This window comes from Neopsephotus bourkii, unplaced genomic scaffold, assembly GCF_033783945.1.
Source record: "Neopsephotus bourkii isolate Nb327-2 ecotype Australia unplaced genomic scaffold, CSIRO-AGI_Nbou_v1 NB_168, whole genome shotgun sequence".
Taxonomy (NCBI): Eukaryota; Metazoa; Chordata; class Aves; order Psittaciformes; family Psittacidae; genus Neopsephotus; species Neopsephotus bourkii.
In genome coordinates, this window is record NW_026900684.1 from 4,921,720 (window position 1) to 4,939,409 (window position 17,690).

Sequence of the window (17,690 nt, forward strand, 5' to 3'; positions counted from 1 at the left end):
CTTCTACAGTTACTTTCTATTTTTCTATCCTGCCAAAGCAATATCTGAATCTTCCCCTTTCTTCCAAATTTTTTGCTCATGTTTCAAAAGTAATTGATCCTAATGTTGTTAAAGTTTTATCAGTAAAATCTGGCTTCACACAGTGTAACTACTTGTGCAGTACTTCGAATGCAGCTCATTTCAGTGATAAGTTGTAACATGATTTCATAAAAAGTCGCTACACTAATTAAGAAGGTGATGGACTCTAGCACTGCGATTGGAATGACTGAGAAGGCAGACGTCTTTTCAATAGTTCTGCCAAAACAAGTCCATTACTTAACTATATATTTCTTTCTTCCACTGGGAGAGTTGTTTTCCCAGGGGACTGTATTTAAGGAAATATACTGTAAGTTTGCTTTATATAGGGTGCATTTATTCCTTTGTTCTCTCTAGGTGGAATCTAGCTGGGTGCTAATGACCTCTACTGCTTGACCTACAGAAAAATAAAATTGCCAGCACAACTCCTCTTTCTCTGTTTCAGCACAGGCAGCACAAGAGCAGTGCACAGATAAAAACAATCACAAGGTACAGGATTACAGAAAGTCGATAAAAGCACAATGGAGTAAGTAGAGATGTCCCCCAAATAAACCACATCTTCCCACATTGTTCAAGTGCCTTTTTTTGCCTACTGCAATTGTAAACTAAGAATGATCAACGTGATTGTGTTTAATATGAATTGTGATTCTTAAGCTGCTCAGGTGAACTCTCAGTGAACTAATATCATGGAAGAAAACCTGGTCTATACAGTCAATTTGCATCACTAAACGTTAAAAGTTAGTGACATGTGGTAAGCAATGGGGTATTCATCACAGTAGGTAACAGATGATTGGCAGCTTTGCCAGTTCCCTGAGCAGAGATAAGCATCCTTTTTATTTTTCTGTCAAGGCAACTGTATACCATCCCTTTTATTAGGTTAGCTACAAGGCTGCTATTTAATCATAAATGTGGTTGTTATTATACTGCTTCTTTAACAACAAGATTTAGCCAGCTTTTGTAGCAAATCACAACATAGTTATGGAAAACCAGTCTTTAGCTATATAGTTTCTTGATATATGTAGCTCACTAGTGCAACAGTAGGTTAGCCATTGTTTTCTTGAACAACAACAACAAAACAACCACCACCACCATACCATCTACCACCCTAAAAAGCAGAATACGTTAAATATAAAAATGAACACCCCCCCCAAAAATAAAATAATGGAGATAACAATGCATTTCAAACCCAAATTAAATTTTATTATGCAGCAAAAACTGCAGAACAAACAGATGCAAATTACTGTTTCCCTCTCTGGAGAGATTCAAAACCCATCTGGATGCATTCTTGCATAACCTGCTCTAGGTGACCCTCCCTTGGCAGGGGTTAGGACTAGATGGTCTTCAGAGGTCCCTTCCAATTCTAATGACTCTGTGATTCTTTTTGATAATTTTGCATTGGAGTTTTAAAAATTGAGAGTGTTCCTAGAATATATCTGTAGCTTCTGTGGCCTTTTTGGAATCCCTAACACAGGTCAGGTACCTCTCAAATTTTACTCCGGCATTTCATTAACATTAAAGTGATTTCATATACTGACTTCACAAATCATCTTTAAAGGAGTGTCCGATACCAAAAATCAAAACTTTTTAGGCTTGTACTATGCATGCTGCATTTACTTGGTATCAGTCACAGTAGCTTTTGCTTCTGCAGACTTCAATCCTGATGAGTTTAGAAACTTTGAACGGATTAAGTAGAAAATCTGACCTGTTCTGTGGTAGGTGAAAGTCTTAGCATGAGAAATGAAAGAAGAAAATATATACAGAAAATCCGTAGTAACCTAAAACATCTGAAAACCAGCAAAGCGGAAGTAGTTTGGCAGCACTGATTTTGTTAAACCACAATATGGTACTAATGATAATGAAGGGAATTCCTCCAGTGTTCCTCCTGCTTGTTTCTTTAATTTCTGCACAGGACAGTATACATGCTAATTTGTATCGCATTAAGATCTCGGGTGCATCTAGCAAGAGGAAAGGCTCACAGTACATTGTGGAATCAGGCTGTCAGTAGTTGTTGTGGAGGGTTAGTGGTTTTTTTGGTGGGGTTTTTTGTTTGGTTTTTTTTTTCGTTTGGTTGGTTGGTTTTTGGTTGGTTGGTTGGTTTTTTGTTTTTGTTTTTGTTTTTTGCTGTAAGTGAAAGCTAGCTTTAGTTTTCAATTCTGGGGGAAAAAAAGAAAAAAGTGACACTAATGTCGGCATCTCTCTTGTGAACATCCCAAGGAGGCCTGTTTTCTTACATGTTCCAGCATATAAACATCTACATTTACACTATTGTCCAAGAAGTAGACTCAGCCATCCTCCTCAAGTCCCACAGAATTAAAGATTTATTGATTTATTTTTTTCATTAGATCCTATCTCTTAAAAGCAACAAATTAATTACATGCCTTCTTTCTCGGTCTTGTTTTTGTAAGTGCTGATAATTATTGTCATTGTTTTTTTATTTTAATATCTTATTTTATGTGTCAAGCGCAGCATCTTTACTGATGTCATAATAGCTTCTGCCGTGTAAATTTCTTTTTATTAGAGAATGTGGGTTTTTTCAGACTGTTACTATTTATTAGCAAAACACTTTATTGAATAAATTTCAATGGTTATGCTTATGTTCATACTAGAATTCAGAGCTCTGAAAGCGGTATCATATCTTGGATGCCTAGTCCTATTACAGTTGAGATGCATTGCATGAAATAACTATATAACCTTTGCACAAGGAGGCAAATGCATTTGGATTCTCCTGTGCATTGCAAGCTAGCTTAGCATTTACCCATGTCCAGCATTCCTATCAGAAGACTATTAGGAAAACCAGAAATGCAGGTGTCCCCTACTCAGAAGTTAGGTTAGCTCCAGGTACAAAAGATACAGTATTTAGCTTAATTTCTTTTTAAATTTTTATTTTGAAGTTTTTAACTGCCTTGGTCTACATTTTGATACAGGCAGTACTGCTGAAAATATGCTTTTTCTGGAATTGCTAGATGCATACATTAAAATAGATTAGAATTCCTGCATGTGTTAAAATGTTCAGTTTAAACTAGTTTTAAGCACCCAGTCCTGCCACTATTACTTTACCTAATTGATTGAGACAGGATTGAGTCCCCAGAATAAAAGTTCTCTCAGGCAGCACCGGAAGTCCCAGAAGCATATGGTGCTTCTTCCTTGGACATCACTATGGAGTGTGTCTCAGGGGAAATGTTTTATCTAGGCAAGCATGCAAATCCCTTCTGTGCTGGGGCCACCGATTAGTGCCGATTAAGATGGCAAATCTTTTTTTGATAGCTAGGAAATAAGCTGTGTACAGACACATTTGAAAAATTGTAAATACATTAAAGTGTGGAAGGTATCAGTAATTATTTTGTACCTCACCTTGGTGTGACGTGTAAAATAACAGCAAAAAAATAACCAGCTGTGAGATGAGCTTAATACATGACAGAATACTTACTAATAATATATTTGACTTTAGGGTGCCAGAGCCATCCGTGGAAGTGTTCAAAGCAGTGTGTTAACATTTCTTCTGATGGAAGAGAGAGCTCGAGAGAATTTCTTTCTTCTCTGCCACCTCCAACGAGCAATGCTGGCCGTATTACATCATGTGTGCCTGGCTTGGTTGAATAACCTTTCTAGTCTTCATGGTAACCTTCCTACTTCTAAAGGAAGCAGATGAATTTTCACAAAGCTGGAAGAAAGCTTTTATTAAGTAAAATCTTATAAATTATTAAATGTTCTGCGTTTAAACAAAATTCAAGAACTTTCTTTATGCACTCATAGAAGTCCTTAAAAACAAAATCTCCCTCATCTCCTGATTAAACAGAACACTGAAGATTACAAGTAAATGCTAAAGTACACATGCAAAATCCAACTTTTCTTCCTCAATTAAAAAAGTAACCTGGCAAGTCAGTTTAAAGTAACAAGTGATCGCTTCGGTTGTAAATGCATAATCAAGTATAAAATATGCTGAGAAATTATTTTTTGTCTGAATAATTTCATTTCAAGTTGCCTGGGTTGCTGAGTGGCTTTTGGTTATCAGTTCCAGGTTTTTGGTGACACAGGCGTATCTAATGCAGTCTTGTGGAGAGCAACAGGGTTTACATAACTAACTTTCCCCTTTTAGACTCTCTTGATAAAGAAAGCATGTGTTTTCCATGTTCACGTATCTTTAAACAGAATTCACACCAGGCTCTCAGAATTTTGGTTTTAAATCAAATTTTATACTTTAAAAGTCTCTTGTTGATCTACAGCAGCATCTCAGAAGCGGAGAAATCATTAGGTTTAATTAGGATCAAATATTTATTAAGCTCTGGTAGATGAATTGAGTGTATTCAGTAGTGGAGAAATTATTTGTGGGTAATTTGCTGTAGTAGTAACACAAGGCATGCATGATTGAATAAATCTGCACAGAGATTTCTTTCCTTGTGGATAGTTTTTCATCTAGAGCAGAAGTTTTATTTACATAGTGTATAATTTTTCCATCATACTTAGATATCTGAATCAAAATTCATTTTGAAGACTCTCTTGTTACACTGGTAGATAAAGATGCCCAAGGGTATATGGTGTCTCCTCATGCATTCTTAAGTATCATTTTCCACCTGTAGTAACTGCAAATTTGAGGAAGATGATAAGAAATGGCTTTACCATGAAGAGGTTGTGCACTGCATCTTTAGTATCTGAGTATAGTAGTACTCTGAGACAATGAACCAAACAAGAAGCATCATTGCTAGTAAAGCAATGAGTTCAAAAACACATGAAAGACACTGAAGCGCTGGCTGTTAAGCTCTCTGGGTAACATCTGGGTTTGTCAACAGTCCACTATGAGTAGTACTTGTGATCCCAACAGCAGTCCTGTTCAGCTCTTAAGTACCACGTGAGAAGAGACTGCACTTTTTGAAGTTCAATAAGGGCACTGTAATGTAAGTGCTATCTTTGGACAGAGCCATGCATACAAATCCTTAGATGTTTTCTCACTGGGTAAATCTTTTGTGTGGTCTGTTCGTGACAACAGCCTAGCTGTTTGCATTCATATCCCCCAACTGTATGCAATCTGGTAACTGATTTAGCAGTAGGTGATTGCCAGCGAGCCAGAATAAAAGTGCTTGGCAGTATTATGTCACTGAGGATTCTTTGTTAACTACATGTCCTCAAGATGCCCAAGGAAACCCAACCCATGGTTTTTTTGTAGTGCTTTTCATCCTGTTGCATCTGATTCCTGAGTGCTTTCCAGTTGATTGCGTTAATTTTCTCCTAGTGCACCAGGCTAGTGGCATGAAGACCTCTTCAGAGCTAAATCTAGTCAAATAAGGTAATTGCTAAAGAAAAAATGGGCATGGGAAATTTTTTGTGACTGTTGAAGAAAAGGTATTTCCAAAAAGTGTTCTGTCACAGGATGGGAATGTTTTCATTAGGTTTTAAACAAATATTATTCCTCTTGGCAAACTCTACCTGAGATACAGCAAATGCATGCTTTCTAACTTAGTAATTATGCCACTCAAAACAGGGTTTGGGAGTTTGTCTAGGACACAAACCAAGCAAATGCAGAAGCTGCGTGAGTGCTGATAGTAGGTATAGGTATTTGTGTGTGGAAGTTTTCATTATATTTTGGAATATTATTTGGGTAATACAAATCAGTAGTTAGAGGCTTGCCACCTCTTCCAAGCTGTTCCTGGTGTCATACACAAGATTCGCTTTTATGGCCAAAAGGTGAATGAATATCTGTGCAGAAATAGGAATTTACTGTTAGTCTGCTGATGTTTTAAGTTCAGACAAACCAGATCACTACAGAGTCTGTTGCTTTTTACTAGTAATTGCAAGAATTTGATTTACTGAGCTACTGTGTGTTGGGCAAGGCAGGCTTAGAAATTTGAAGTTTCCTGTAGCTACCATCTTCAGTTTTGGGATGAAGGATGTATTAAGAGACACCTCTTATGTGCATCTAGAAACTACTCCTATTGGAGTTGTTGGCTGCCAAGTCCTATATACAACCAGATTGGCTTCCCTTTCATGGTTACTTAAATGAATCTCATATGAAGTTTTCTGCATCAGTTCTGCCTCTTTTTTTAATTCCTTCTTAAGAACATTTGGTTATGAGGCCTCCAGTTATCTCAGGGGTTTTGGAAACAGTTCATTTCTAATTAACCTTTCAGTTGAAAATTATTCTCCTCATAGCAAACTTGAGATTGCTGTTATCAGCAAGGTGATCACTGTTGAGGACAGCAATTCTGAGGGAAGCTTAGTTACAGACCTTTTAAACTTCATGGCATCCTATAATTCGGCTTTAATTGTACTGACATTTAAAGAGAATTTAAGTGACAAATACACAGTTTTTACCAAGGAGGAAATAAAAAATACAGAATACTGTCCGGTAAGTACTTTTAAGTAAAATTATATGCAGGTTAACTAACACTGAGACTGTTGTCATGGTGAAAGTGCCCTTTAATAAATAATAGTAATAAGTATTCTTTCACTGATTTTTTTTTTGTTTGTTTGTTTTTGGGGTTTTGGTTGGTTGGATTTTTATTGTTTTTTATTTGCATATTAGAACTGCATAGTCTGTAAAACAAAGACTATATTCCTGTGTAAAATTAACAGGAAATCGTCTTCACATTTTGAACATATCTCTGTCTTCTATGGGGAAATAGTCTGTGTTAAACTTTGTGGCACTGCAGCCTTAAGGGCAGAAAAATGTGGTAAGACCTCTGTAAAACTGAAAGCAGACATGTCAAATTTCTCTTCAAGAATGTCTTTTGCATTAGAAATATGGGCCTAATATCACTACTTAACAGCTGCTGCTTTAAAACTCCACATTGAGGACAGCAGCTGAACCACTCTGTAGCCTAAATTGGAATAAGTGTGTCTGAGCCTCTGAGAATGATAGCTGGAAGGCAAAATTCATGACAGCTGGACCAGTGAATATAAAGTCACCCACTCTCAGTGTCCTGCAAAGACCAGCACTTGAGGTCCTAGTGAGTAAACAGAGAGCATAGAAGCATACAGAAGACACAAGATGCATTTCAAACATTGGCCTATAATTATAAGCACCGTTTCATGCATGTGATGCTAATTCCATACATAATTTCTGCCATGCTGGTCCTCATGTTTACCCAAGCACAGGATTTACATGTGACCTTTCTTTGTGCATATGCAATTTTTATCACTTAATTTCACACACAATTATCTGAAAAACAGTAAGGGCATGTTGTTGTATGTACCAGGCTGTATTCATCTGGGTCAAGGGTTAAGCTCCTACAACGTGGGAAGAGTATGTGTTTTGATTATGAAAGAGATTATTGGACAAAACACTTAGTGTGGTCAAACCATAGTGTTAGTTTTAGTTTTGATTTTTTTTTTCTCAGTTCTTTTATATTCCAGAAAAAGTATGTCAGAAACTGCATTGATTTAAAGCAGATTCTTCAACTAGGTATTGGTAATATTCTGTACAATCCAGTGTGGCTAATGAAGCACTGTGTGTTAGCCTCAGGCCTATTGCTATGGCATAAAAATATGACATTGACATGCTTTGAGGTACACAATGTCAATAGGAAATGGGTACAATTTGTAATCCTTTATAGTCACAGGGACATTATGTTACAAACAGAGAGAGATATAAAAGCTGAAGAGTAAAGTGACTTACCACTCTCAAAACATCCAGGCAAACTATTTCTATTTGCTACTGTACAGAATACCTCTTGTTAGCAAGTTACAGATGAATTGAGATGACTGGACAATCTTTTCAAGTATTTAATGGATTAGATGAAATCATACGCTGGATATTCCAGTAAGACTTGACTCTGGAAAGGTACAGTTCATTGCAATGCATTTTACCATTGTGGGGTAACTTCCTGGTCAAGTCAAAGTAAGTTGCTTCCAATTTTGCACCACTTCCCTCTCTCAGCATCTTAGCTGCAGAAGATAATTTAATCCTGAATTTAACCAGCCTGTGAGATTTGATTGCTGTCACCTGAGCGGGAGCCATCAAGTGTTAATGGTTGTGTGTTTTCCCTGGTCTGAAAGATCTTGACATGCTAACTCATTCTGTGCTTGAAAAGTGTTAAAACCTCAACTGGAGTTCATAATTGTATCCATAGATTTCCCAAAGGTGATTGGAGAGTTTAGGATGGTTTTTTTTCTCCAATACTATGCTACATGTGGCTTTGTCTCCTGAATAAAAATGCCACATACATTGTACTAGGTAAATCATGACCATGGTCCTTATCTTTCAGGCAAGTCTAATGTTGGTATGCTGTGTGCTGTGTATTGATTTATTAGACTCCTTATATGCAAGTTTCCCTTGGAAAATATTTATAAATGTTTTATATACTTTGAGTTGCAGGGTGCATGTAGATGCTGTAGCCAGATTGTTAACTGCAGTGAATATTGCATATAGTTGTTAAACACAAACTAGTTTCATTTATACTTTTTAAGGAGTTCAAATTTAAACCCCTAAGATGAAAACTCACATTTAGGAATCCATGGAATCATCCAGTAGAGTTTGTTTACTTTCCCACACATTTGGCATTTCTGCTATATGCAGGGAGATGCATAATTTTTCTTTGCTTCAAAAAGTCTCTCAGTGCAGGAAGATGGGTGAGCTGCAGCTTTTTGGTTGTTTTAGAAACACTTGTCCAAACGCATAGCTTTGTCTTTGATTCTACAGTCTTAGTGAAGAATTTGGCTAGACACTGAACATCTGCGTCATTAGCTTTAGTGAAAAATGTAAATGAAGATAAAAAGGAGCTCTGCAATTTAGCTGTGACGTGTTTGCATGCTTTTTTCTCTGAGGCTGCTATGACTGTGTAAAGCACAGAGCATCTCTTCCCTGTATGACATAGGCCAAACTGCTTCCAAAATGGCATAGAGACAGGGTCTGAGCCATAAGTATTTCAGTATAGAAATCTAGCCTCGGCTTTATGCTATAGGGAACCTAGATGGGATAGTGACCTTGACATTTCTGAAATTCCTTAAGGGCCTGTGGAGGAAAAGTGTATGTGAAATGAGGATTCAGATCCTGAACAAGCATCACAAAATTGTGCTAGTTCTAGAACAGACAACATGTAAACATGGCATCATACCTGAGCTATTGTGGTTTAAGGTTTTTTTAAGGTGTACTTGGGTAAAATGTTGGAGCTGTGCTACTCTCAGGATGAAATTCTTTTGTGCTGTAGTATTCTTTAAAAACCTGGGAGTTTGGAGTGACACCAGCTTGAGGTTTCTGTGCAATAACAATTGAATATTACAAACATACACTTAGAAAGCTAGATACACTAAACTCAGCTGTACAATTATTATATGTCTGGGTTCTTCAGGTGACTTGGAATCCCAGTCTAAAGATTGTATCCCGGTTCCGCTGGTTCTATATTTCCGTGTTTGACCTCCCTGGAAATTCTGCAAGAAATTGGATAGCAGGTATTGGCATACATCTCTTGTTAAAGAGAATTTACTTGTGCTTTACATGTTCTGTCTCATTAACAGACAGCAGTGTACCTCTGATATTAGTGAAAGTATAGTCACATATTTGTCAGTTTACTCTTGTTGGCTATTGTGTTCTGAATTTGATTTTATTCAGCAAGAGTTTTTCAGTGGTCAGTGTATTTGTTCCCCTTGGTTTCTCTCGGAAGCATATCTGACATTCATGATGTTAATCAACTGTAAAAAACAAGACCAAAAGAAGATACATAAGAGCTGAAGCCACCCTCCCACACACATAGTTTTAAAAGCTGATGCACAGGAAATTGTCCAGTTCTTAATACATAAGTATTCATTTTCCTTTTTTAAAATGAACAATCCTTTTTGTTTTGATTACTTCTTTGAGCAGGCAGTGAAATACTTGTATGTAATACAAAAATAATAATTAAACAGCTCGTTCTGTATATGTGCATTGCTCCCACAAATACTATATGCTGTACATGATGCCATCCTCTTGTTCTCTCAAAGGCTTCAGTTTTCCATCATCTATATTTTATAAGTTTTGTTACTTAACCCATTGCAGAAGGTAAATGGGGGAGGGGAGTTGTCTGTTCTTGCAGCCAGGAGGATCCTTGCTCATCTCATGAAATGTATCCTGCTGCAATTTTTTATTTGAAATAGCAGTCAACATAGCAGTCTATAAAAGCATAGCCTTTAAATGTATAATGTGCAATTCCTGCAGGTAAGATAGGAAGGACAAATTAAAAGGCTGGGTTAAAGTGAATATATCAACAAAATCTGGCATTTGGTATGTATCAAAGGCAGAGAATATTAAATGTTAGCAAGCCATCCCTGTTCATCTGAGGTTTTGCCACCTTGTCATTGGTGTTGCGACTTTCTCGGGATTGCAGATACTTTGCATGGGAAATAAGGTGGGGAGAGGGTCTGAAGAAAATGAATTTTTTTTATTTATTTTTTTGTCAGCACTTCAAATGAGCTGGGCCTCCTCCTGTACATCTGCTGTCTTTTTTTCCTATTACCATAAATACAACCTTTAACGTACTTCATAAAGACAGAAACGAGGCAGTACCATGAAAACAAGTAGCAAAAGTGTTTGTGTTTGAAAGCCTTTGGGCAAAGGTATAATAACAGAGGAGCCTACGTAGTATTTGGTATAATACATTTGGTATAATTTTCCTTTATTTCCTTGTGTATGTTAAATGCATCATTTCTAAAACTACTAGTATTTGTTTGTCAGCAGAGAATAGCTATAAACACATAAATGGCCCACAATATGCATCACGTCTTTCTTTAGAAGTCATCTGTTAGGCTTTGTCATGTGTCAGATGCTTAATAGCATTACAATAAATTGCTAGTTTCTTAACACATTTTTATTACTCTGAGTGGAAGACTGTCTCAGCCTTCTGAATTCAGAGTTGCATTAGGCTTGTATTAGGTTTTTTTAATTGCTTCTTGTTTGCAGTAGATGCAAACACTTTTCAGTATGAACCCAATTTAATCTTTACCATAAGGCAGGATCAATAATGCAGTATCAAATGTTGACTGCCAGCTTCTTAAATCATTATTCTTTTCATTCAACTTGACAGCTAATTTTCAAGCTCACTCCCCCCACCTCATGTGATGCTACAACTTTTAATATTCCAGTGGTTAAGTCCTCTGACTTAAGCTGGAAATGCAAATTTAATATGGTATCAACAGGAATCTTTTGCATAAGCAACCATATTCAGTATATGAGGAGTCAAAGATAAAAGCAAATTCTCATTTAAAGCAAACAGGAAAAAGAGAAGAGAAACAAAGGAAAAATAATCTTTTGGTTTCTCCTGGAAATTTCCCTAAGTATGTGAAATCAGGTATATAGGGAAATATGACTTGGTGTGTTCCCACCTAATAGGGCTGCCTCTCTGTAACCGCATACCAGACAAGAAGGCTTTGGATGCTTTTACTATATAAAGATATGTTCACGTCAAGGAGTTTGACTGACAGTTTTGTAAACTGAAGTATTGTTTATTCTTAGAAAAGAAACAACATCTTGAGGCTAGATATGGAAAAAATATTTGGAGTGAACATTTTTGGAATGGGATAAAGAAAAGAAATAGTGTGTATAAAATGCTTGTTGAAGCAGAAAGTACAAAAATATCCCCTGAACTTCCTCCATTGCAAAACTGCAGAGTTAAAGCTGCTTTTCCAGTTCTTACAGTAGTCAAAAAATTGTTTAGGCTGCTTTTAAGATAAACTGTGCTCAGTTAACTGTATGCAAGAAGAAAATGTCTGCTTTCTAATATGCAAAATCAGTGCTGGAAATCTGTTTAACAGAAGTTTTTTCCTTAGGCCTAAATCTAGCAAATTTCTACACTGCATACTTCCTTCTCTTTTGGGAACGATCCCATCCCTATACAGAAAAGCACATGCTTGTATTTCATGTAAGACCATGGATTTTATGAACATATATTGAGGACTTTGAATCAGAGCCCTATTATTTTTAAATGAGAAAGCTAAGAGTGCAAGCCTTACACATCTGGTATGAGCCAGTATTACAACTTCAGATATTTGAATCAGAAAACTGAATTTTCCTCCACAGTATACAAGCATTCATGTCTACTAAATACACCATAGCAATGTCTATAACTGGGAACAAATCAATGGAGTTGTTAACAGCAAGAAAGATATCTGAAGGCAGTAATTTTTCTTCACCTTCAGTTTCTTAATTGCTCAACTTCTTGCAGATTGTCTTATGTCAGAAAACTGTTGTATCATATGGAATAATTAATTTCACTCTAAGCTGGGCTAAAATTGATAACTATGCAGTTCTTAAGCTGCCGATTTGATTTACCACTTTAGGAGCAAAGCTCACCCTTAGCCTTCTTACTCTGTGTACAAATTCCACATACTGTTCCTGAATAATTGGCAGACACAGTGGGACTGCAAGATGCCTAATGTAGGGTGTGCAAAGCCCAAGACTGTTGCTTCAGAACAGATGCAACCTCAGTACTGTGGTGTTACTGTGATATTGCAGCATCATAATGTAGCGTAGCAGGTTGACATAGAATTAGTCACAAAGTCTTGAAGCTAGTGTCCTCATTTGAGAATCTGTTTATCAGACATCAAAGGTTATTTTGGGACCTTTGCATCCTTCAAATACAGCTTGTAAGATGTGCAACAGCCTCATCTGTCTTAAGACAGCAAAAGAAACTTGCTTCAGGCTTTTCTATCATCCAGATCTCAAGTGCCTTCTTTGCCTATTAGGGGAGGGTGGGTTTTCAGTGAAGATGACTGAAGTTAGAGCACTAAAATCTGCTGTGCCCTTGAAAGGAGATAATCTGCCTAGGTACTATGCTGCTTGAGGCATACAGACTGGAGCCAAGGCAGGAGAAGTTTTGCTGTCTGTCTCTTCATCTCATCTCTCTTTGGCCAGCATGTCAGAAAGCATTGCATTTTTTGACCGATGCTTGCTTATGGAAAATATCTGGCAAAGTGATTGTATGGCATAAACCAAGAAAGTCTGGAAAGTGCTCTAGTACTTGAAGTTTATTCCATTATTTGATGCAAAGTTAGGTGACACTGGAGGGTTGCTGAAGAGCTTGGAGTTTAATACCTTTTCTGTGATGTAGTATTTACTGTGGGAAGGAAAGCAAATTACAGTAAACATACATATCTTATCATGGCTACTAATCTTGCTTCTGGTGCCTTGTGGCCTTCTTCTACATTGATTTAATTTCTTCTTTCATGAGAAAGTAAAAATTGAAAACATGCTTCCCTGCTTTTTCTTTTAAGCTTGTGCTTTTAAAGCTGTGTGGGACTGGGACTTTCTGATACATCTTTCTCGAGTATGATCTGAACATTTCCTCTTAGTACATGCAGGATGAAAAGATTTTAATGAAAGGGTTTAATGAATCTCATGAAACAATTGTTTACATACAAAAAGCGATTTGCACATTTGGGGGCTGGGGATGTTTCTGAATAGGACCCACAGTCATCTAATTAGACACGCACGGTATTAGTAGGCATCTCTAGTACTCACAGGACTAGTCCAAGGACAAGGGATCCCTGCTGAAAAATCTTCTATTAAAAAGATAATTGCATAGCACAGGGTCTTTCTAAAAGCCTGCCTAAAATTTTTCTTGTGTTTAATTAGGTGCTGAGATCTGAATCTAAAAAGAATGAAAATAGAAAAGATTTTCTTTCCTGGGTAGTGGAACTAAACGTGCTGGCAGTGATCGTGAAAGGGTGAAAAATTCAAAACAGAGGTGCTTTGCTTACAGTTCTATGACATGTTTTATGATATGATGATCCTGGTAGAACTGAATGTTTGGTGTATAGTGACAAATAATTTCATATTTTGCATTGCAGTATGACAGACCTGCACCTGGTTAGTTAATAACTGCAGTACCTAGGTGTATGTTACCAGTACCAGGAGGTTCCAAACATTTTTTCTTAAGATGGGATTCCTGGGAAACTTTATTCTTCACCAGCATATTATTGGATGCAGCTGCATGAAAACGTGACAGAGGGTGAGAACACTGTCCACTCTGGTATGCCTCTCCATGGGCTGATCAGAAAAAATGGCTGGTTTGTGTGTTAGGTCAGAAAAAAATGTGCTTTGTTTACAAGAAAAAAAAACATACACAAAAAAAACCCCAAGCCCAGAAACAACCCACATCCAACAGACAAACAAACAAACAAACAAAAAAACCCAGCACCAACAAATCATCATTTACTGTGAAAGAGGCTTTTAAGTGAATTAAAATGTTGTCATCACTGTGACTGGTAACATTAGTGTAAGTTACTAAAACTGGATAAATAGCTAAAGAGGATCATCTGGTCCAACCTTTCTATGCAAAGCATGAACTAAACTTGATGTCCCAGCACCCTGTCCAGATGACTCTCAATAGTGTCCAGTATTGGGAAATCCACCACTAGGGAGATTATTCCAATGGTAGATTGTTCCTATTGGAATCTTCCCAGAAGTAACTTAGGCTTCCGAGTCCTTTGATCTTCTCTGTGGCCCTCTGGACCCTCTTCAGCCTGTCCACATCTTTTCTTTGTAGAGCAGTGATCAAAACTGAACACAGTGTTTTAGGAGTGGCCTGACCATTGCTGAGTAGAGTGGGACAACGACATCTTTATCTCTCCTAAGTGATGCCTTTGTTGATGTAACCCAGCATCCTGTTGGCTTTCTTAGCCACAGCTGCACACTGTTCACTCACACTGAGCTTTTGATAATCCTAGGAAGGTACTTGAGTAACCCTTAAGTCATAAGAAGCAAATTAATATACATATTTATCAGTTTTACATCTTGGAATGTAGTTCCTTGCAGTAGTTGGCTCTTCCACCAATTTCTAGATAGCTAGGAATAGATGTAAAAATAGATGTCAGGAAAATTTGGGATGGCTTTAGGATGTTAATTTTTCTCTCTCTTAGAAAAGAGATAACCTTAGTCACAACCAAAGAATGCACACATAAAGGCTGAACACATGGCAGCAAATAGGTCCCAAGAAGAAACAAAAACAAACCCCACAAATTAGTCCAGAATTCGATGAGCAAACTGATCCCAGCTGGTGGGTAGAGGAACTGTGAGCTAAAGCACTTGACAATTCTACTGAGAAAAAGAAAAAATAGTTCAACTACCTACCTACCTATTTCTGTCTTTGCTGCTTTCAAATATATGTGATAACCTGTGATGTATTTAGTCTTCCCATAATCTTAATTGGACCATTGTTATAGCAGATTGAGAAAATGTGATATCCTCTCCCTCGCCTCTCCCTTCCCCCTTCCAATGCCCCGTACAAACGGGTTTAATGGTCACTTTTAAAAGTGAGACAAAATCAGCTTCATAATTAGTAAGTGCTTTAGATGTGTTTGCTAAAATGAAGATAACTTCAGGCCCGTGTTTCTGTCATGTTTTGCCTTGACTTAAGCCTCATATCTGTTTTCAGGTACCAATTCGTGGCTGGATGGTTGAGGTTTTCATAACTTACATTAAGAAACGAAAAAAATAGTCATTGTCAGAAATCAGTCAAGGTCTTTTCATCACAAATGCCCAGTGAAAATACATAGTGAAAAGATAGCTAGGTAATTGTTATATCCCTGCCATTTGCCTTTCTTTGTTACTGCTTGTACTGCAAACTTTACATGATGTGATGGCTTTGGCAGGTAATAAGTAAGCTATAGCTGCTGAACATGTGTCTCAAGCTATTTGCCAGTGTGTAAGCATGGCTAATGTATTTATATATTATTACAGGGGAGAATGGGAATCTTTTGGAATTTACTCTGACTGGACATGTCTGTATGGCCTTTCTGTCAGAAAGGCTGGAATGATAAAATTTCTCTAGTGCTCAGATTGGTCCTGACAGGATTGTGTATGGTGACAGAAGCCAGTAATTCTTTACCAAAAGGTAGTCTGGAATCACAGATTTTGAGTCTTTTGCTGCATGACTTTTCATGGACATCTCTGTAGGAACGTCTGTTGGCTAATGCAGAAACAGCTCTAAAAAAAATAATAAAAATTACCATCTTGCATACGGTAGGCTTAAGCTCATGCCAAAAATAAGCTTGTACGTATTAAAACTTTGTGTCGACACATTATAAACAGCTCCTGGTAGAGTTTATTGTAGATGAAACATGGCAGTCATATTCTAAAGCTGAGCTATAGAAAGTGCAGTTCTCCCTTACCTCTGCAATGTTCACTCTCACCCTGCTGATGGCATGCAATGAAGTTGTTTGGAATGCACTCTAGGGAATGGTTAAACCCATTCTTCTTCCCAAGCTTGTGTATTTCTGACAGCCTTTTTCTTCGTGACGTAGGCAAGGTAATTTTATGCCAGCTCCTCCTCTCCTGCAGTCTTTTTTTTTTTCTTTTTTTTTTTTTCCATCAAAGCAGAAGAGCCACCCTTGGGTTTAACACTACAACTTTGCTTTCAGTATGCAGAGTAAAGCTATTCAAACCTGAAGTTCTGGACCTTCCTGAGTTCAAATAGGCTGCACACCTGGGTTCCCAAACCACAAAGAGTGTGCAGAAGAGTTAAAATGTGTCTGCAAATCCAACCTCTAACTTTCATTCGGATGTCTTGTTGCTGATCTCCCCAAGCCCCATGATTTCAAAAGATTACTCAGAAGATGTTGGTTAAATTCACTTAATGGCTTGTGAAATCAAAGTCATTTTTCCAAAAGTTTTTTCTCTGTGAAGAGAGCTGAAGTGTAACTGAAACCGACCTGTACGCTTAGGGTCCTTGCTGAAATTCTTACAGTAATGCATACAAAGCGGAGATAAGAACAACAGTAAAAATATTTTACTGTTGTACTTAACAGGTTTCCTTCTGCATATTTAATTAGGTTAAATTCTGTTTGGATTCCACGTTTTAAAATGAATAAATGATGAAACACTCAACAGCAGTAGCATATTTCAGTAGAACCATGAAGGAAACCACATCAGTCATAGAATAAATTAGGTTATGTGGTACCTCTGGAGATCATGTAGTCCAATCTCTTGTATAAAGCAGGGATAATCTTGATTAGCAGGGCTAATCAGTTAGACCAGGTTGCACAACTGTGTGTGGCGCAGCTTTGGCTGTCCCTAAGGATGGGGACTGTATGGCTGGGCCAGTTCCAGCACCTGACTACTGTTGTGAAGCTCACTTTTTCCAAGTATAAGATACATAATCAACTATGTTGCACTTTGTCCTTTTACTGGCCTTTCCAAGAAGAAATACTCTGTGCTCTGTCTAGCTCTTCTTGGAGTGATTAGAGGTAGTAGTTAGATCCCCTGGGCTTTCTCTTCTCCAGGCTGAACATCCACAGCTCCCCCAGCCTTTCTGCATGTGCTTGTGTGCTCCATGCCCTGAGCCTGTTAATTGAGGATTTGCTGGACTCAACCTGGTTTTTTCATCTTTAATCTATCTAGGATGGGGGGTGGTCAAAATTTGATGTCCTCACCAAGGCATGGTATGAGGGAAATGACCACTTGCAGTGGCCTGCTTGTGATGCTCTTGCTAGTGTAGCTCGTGTGCAGGTAACCTTCATTGCTCTAAAGGCATGCAGCCAACTTACATTCAGCTTGATGTCCATGGTTCCCAGATCTTACTCTGCAGAGCTGCGCCCTCAGCTGTATCTGCTGCATTGAGCTATTTCATCTCTGGTGCAGGGCTTTGTTGAATTTCATAAGGTTCCTATCAGCCTATTCATTCAGCATTTGAGGGGTTCCTTCACTGTAACAGCAG

General features: G+C 37.7%; 1 protein-coding gene across 8 annotated transcripts in view; it reads left to right on the top strand.

Annotated features, from left to right (window-relative positions):
* Positions 1-17,690, top strand: part of SORBS2 (sorbin and SH3 domain containing 2) — a 128,062-nt gene that overhangs the window by 12,286 nt on the left and 98,086 nt on the right. For all 8 annotated transcript variants that reach the window (XM_061371511.1, XM_061371519.1, XM_061371524.1 and 5 more), the window contains exon 2: positions 433-601. In XM_061371511.1, the coding sequence (XP_061227495.1) occupies positions 597-601 (5 nt within the window). In that variant the 5' untranslated portion in view covers positions 433-596. The remainder of the gene's footprint in view (positions 1-432; positions 602-17,690) is intronic.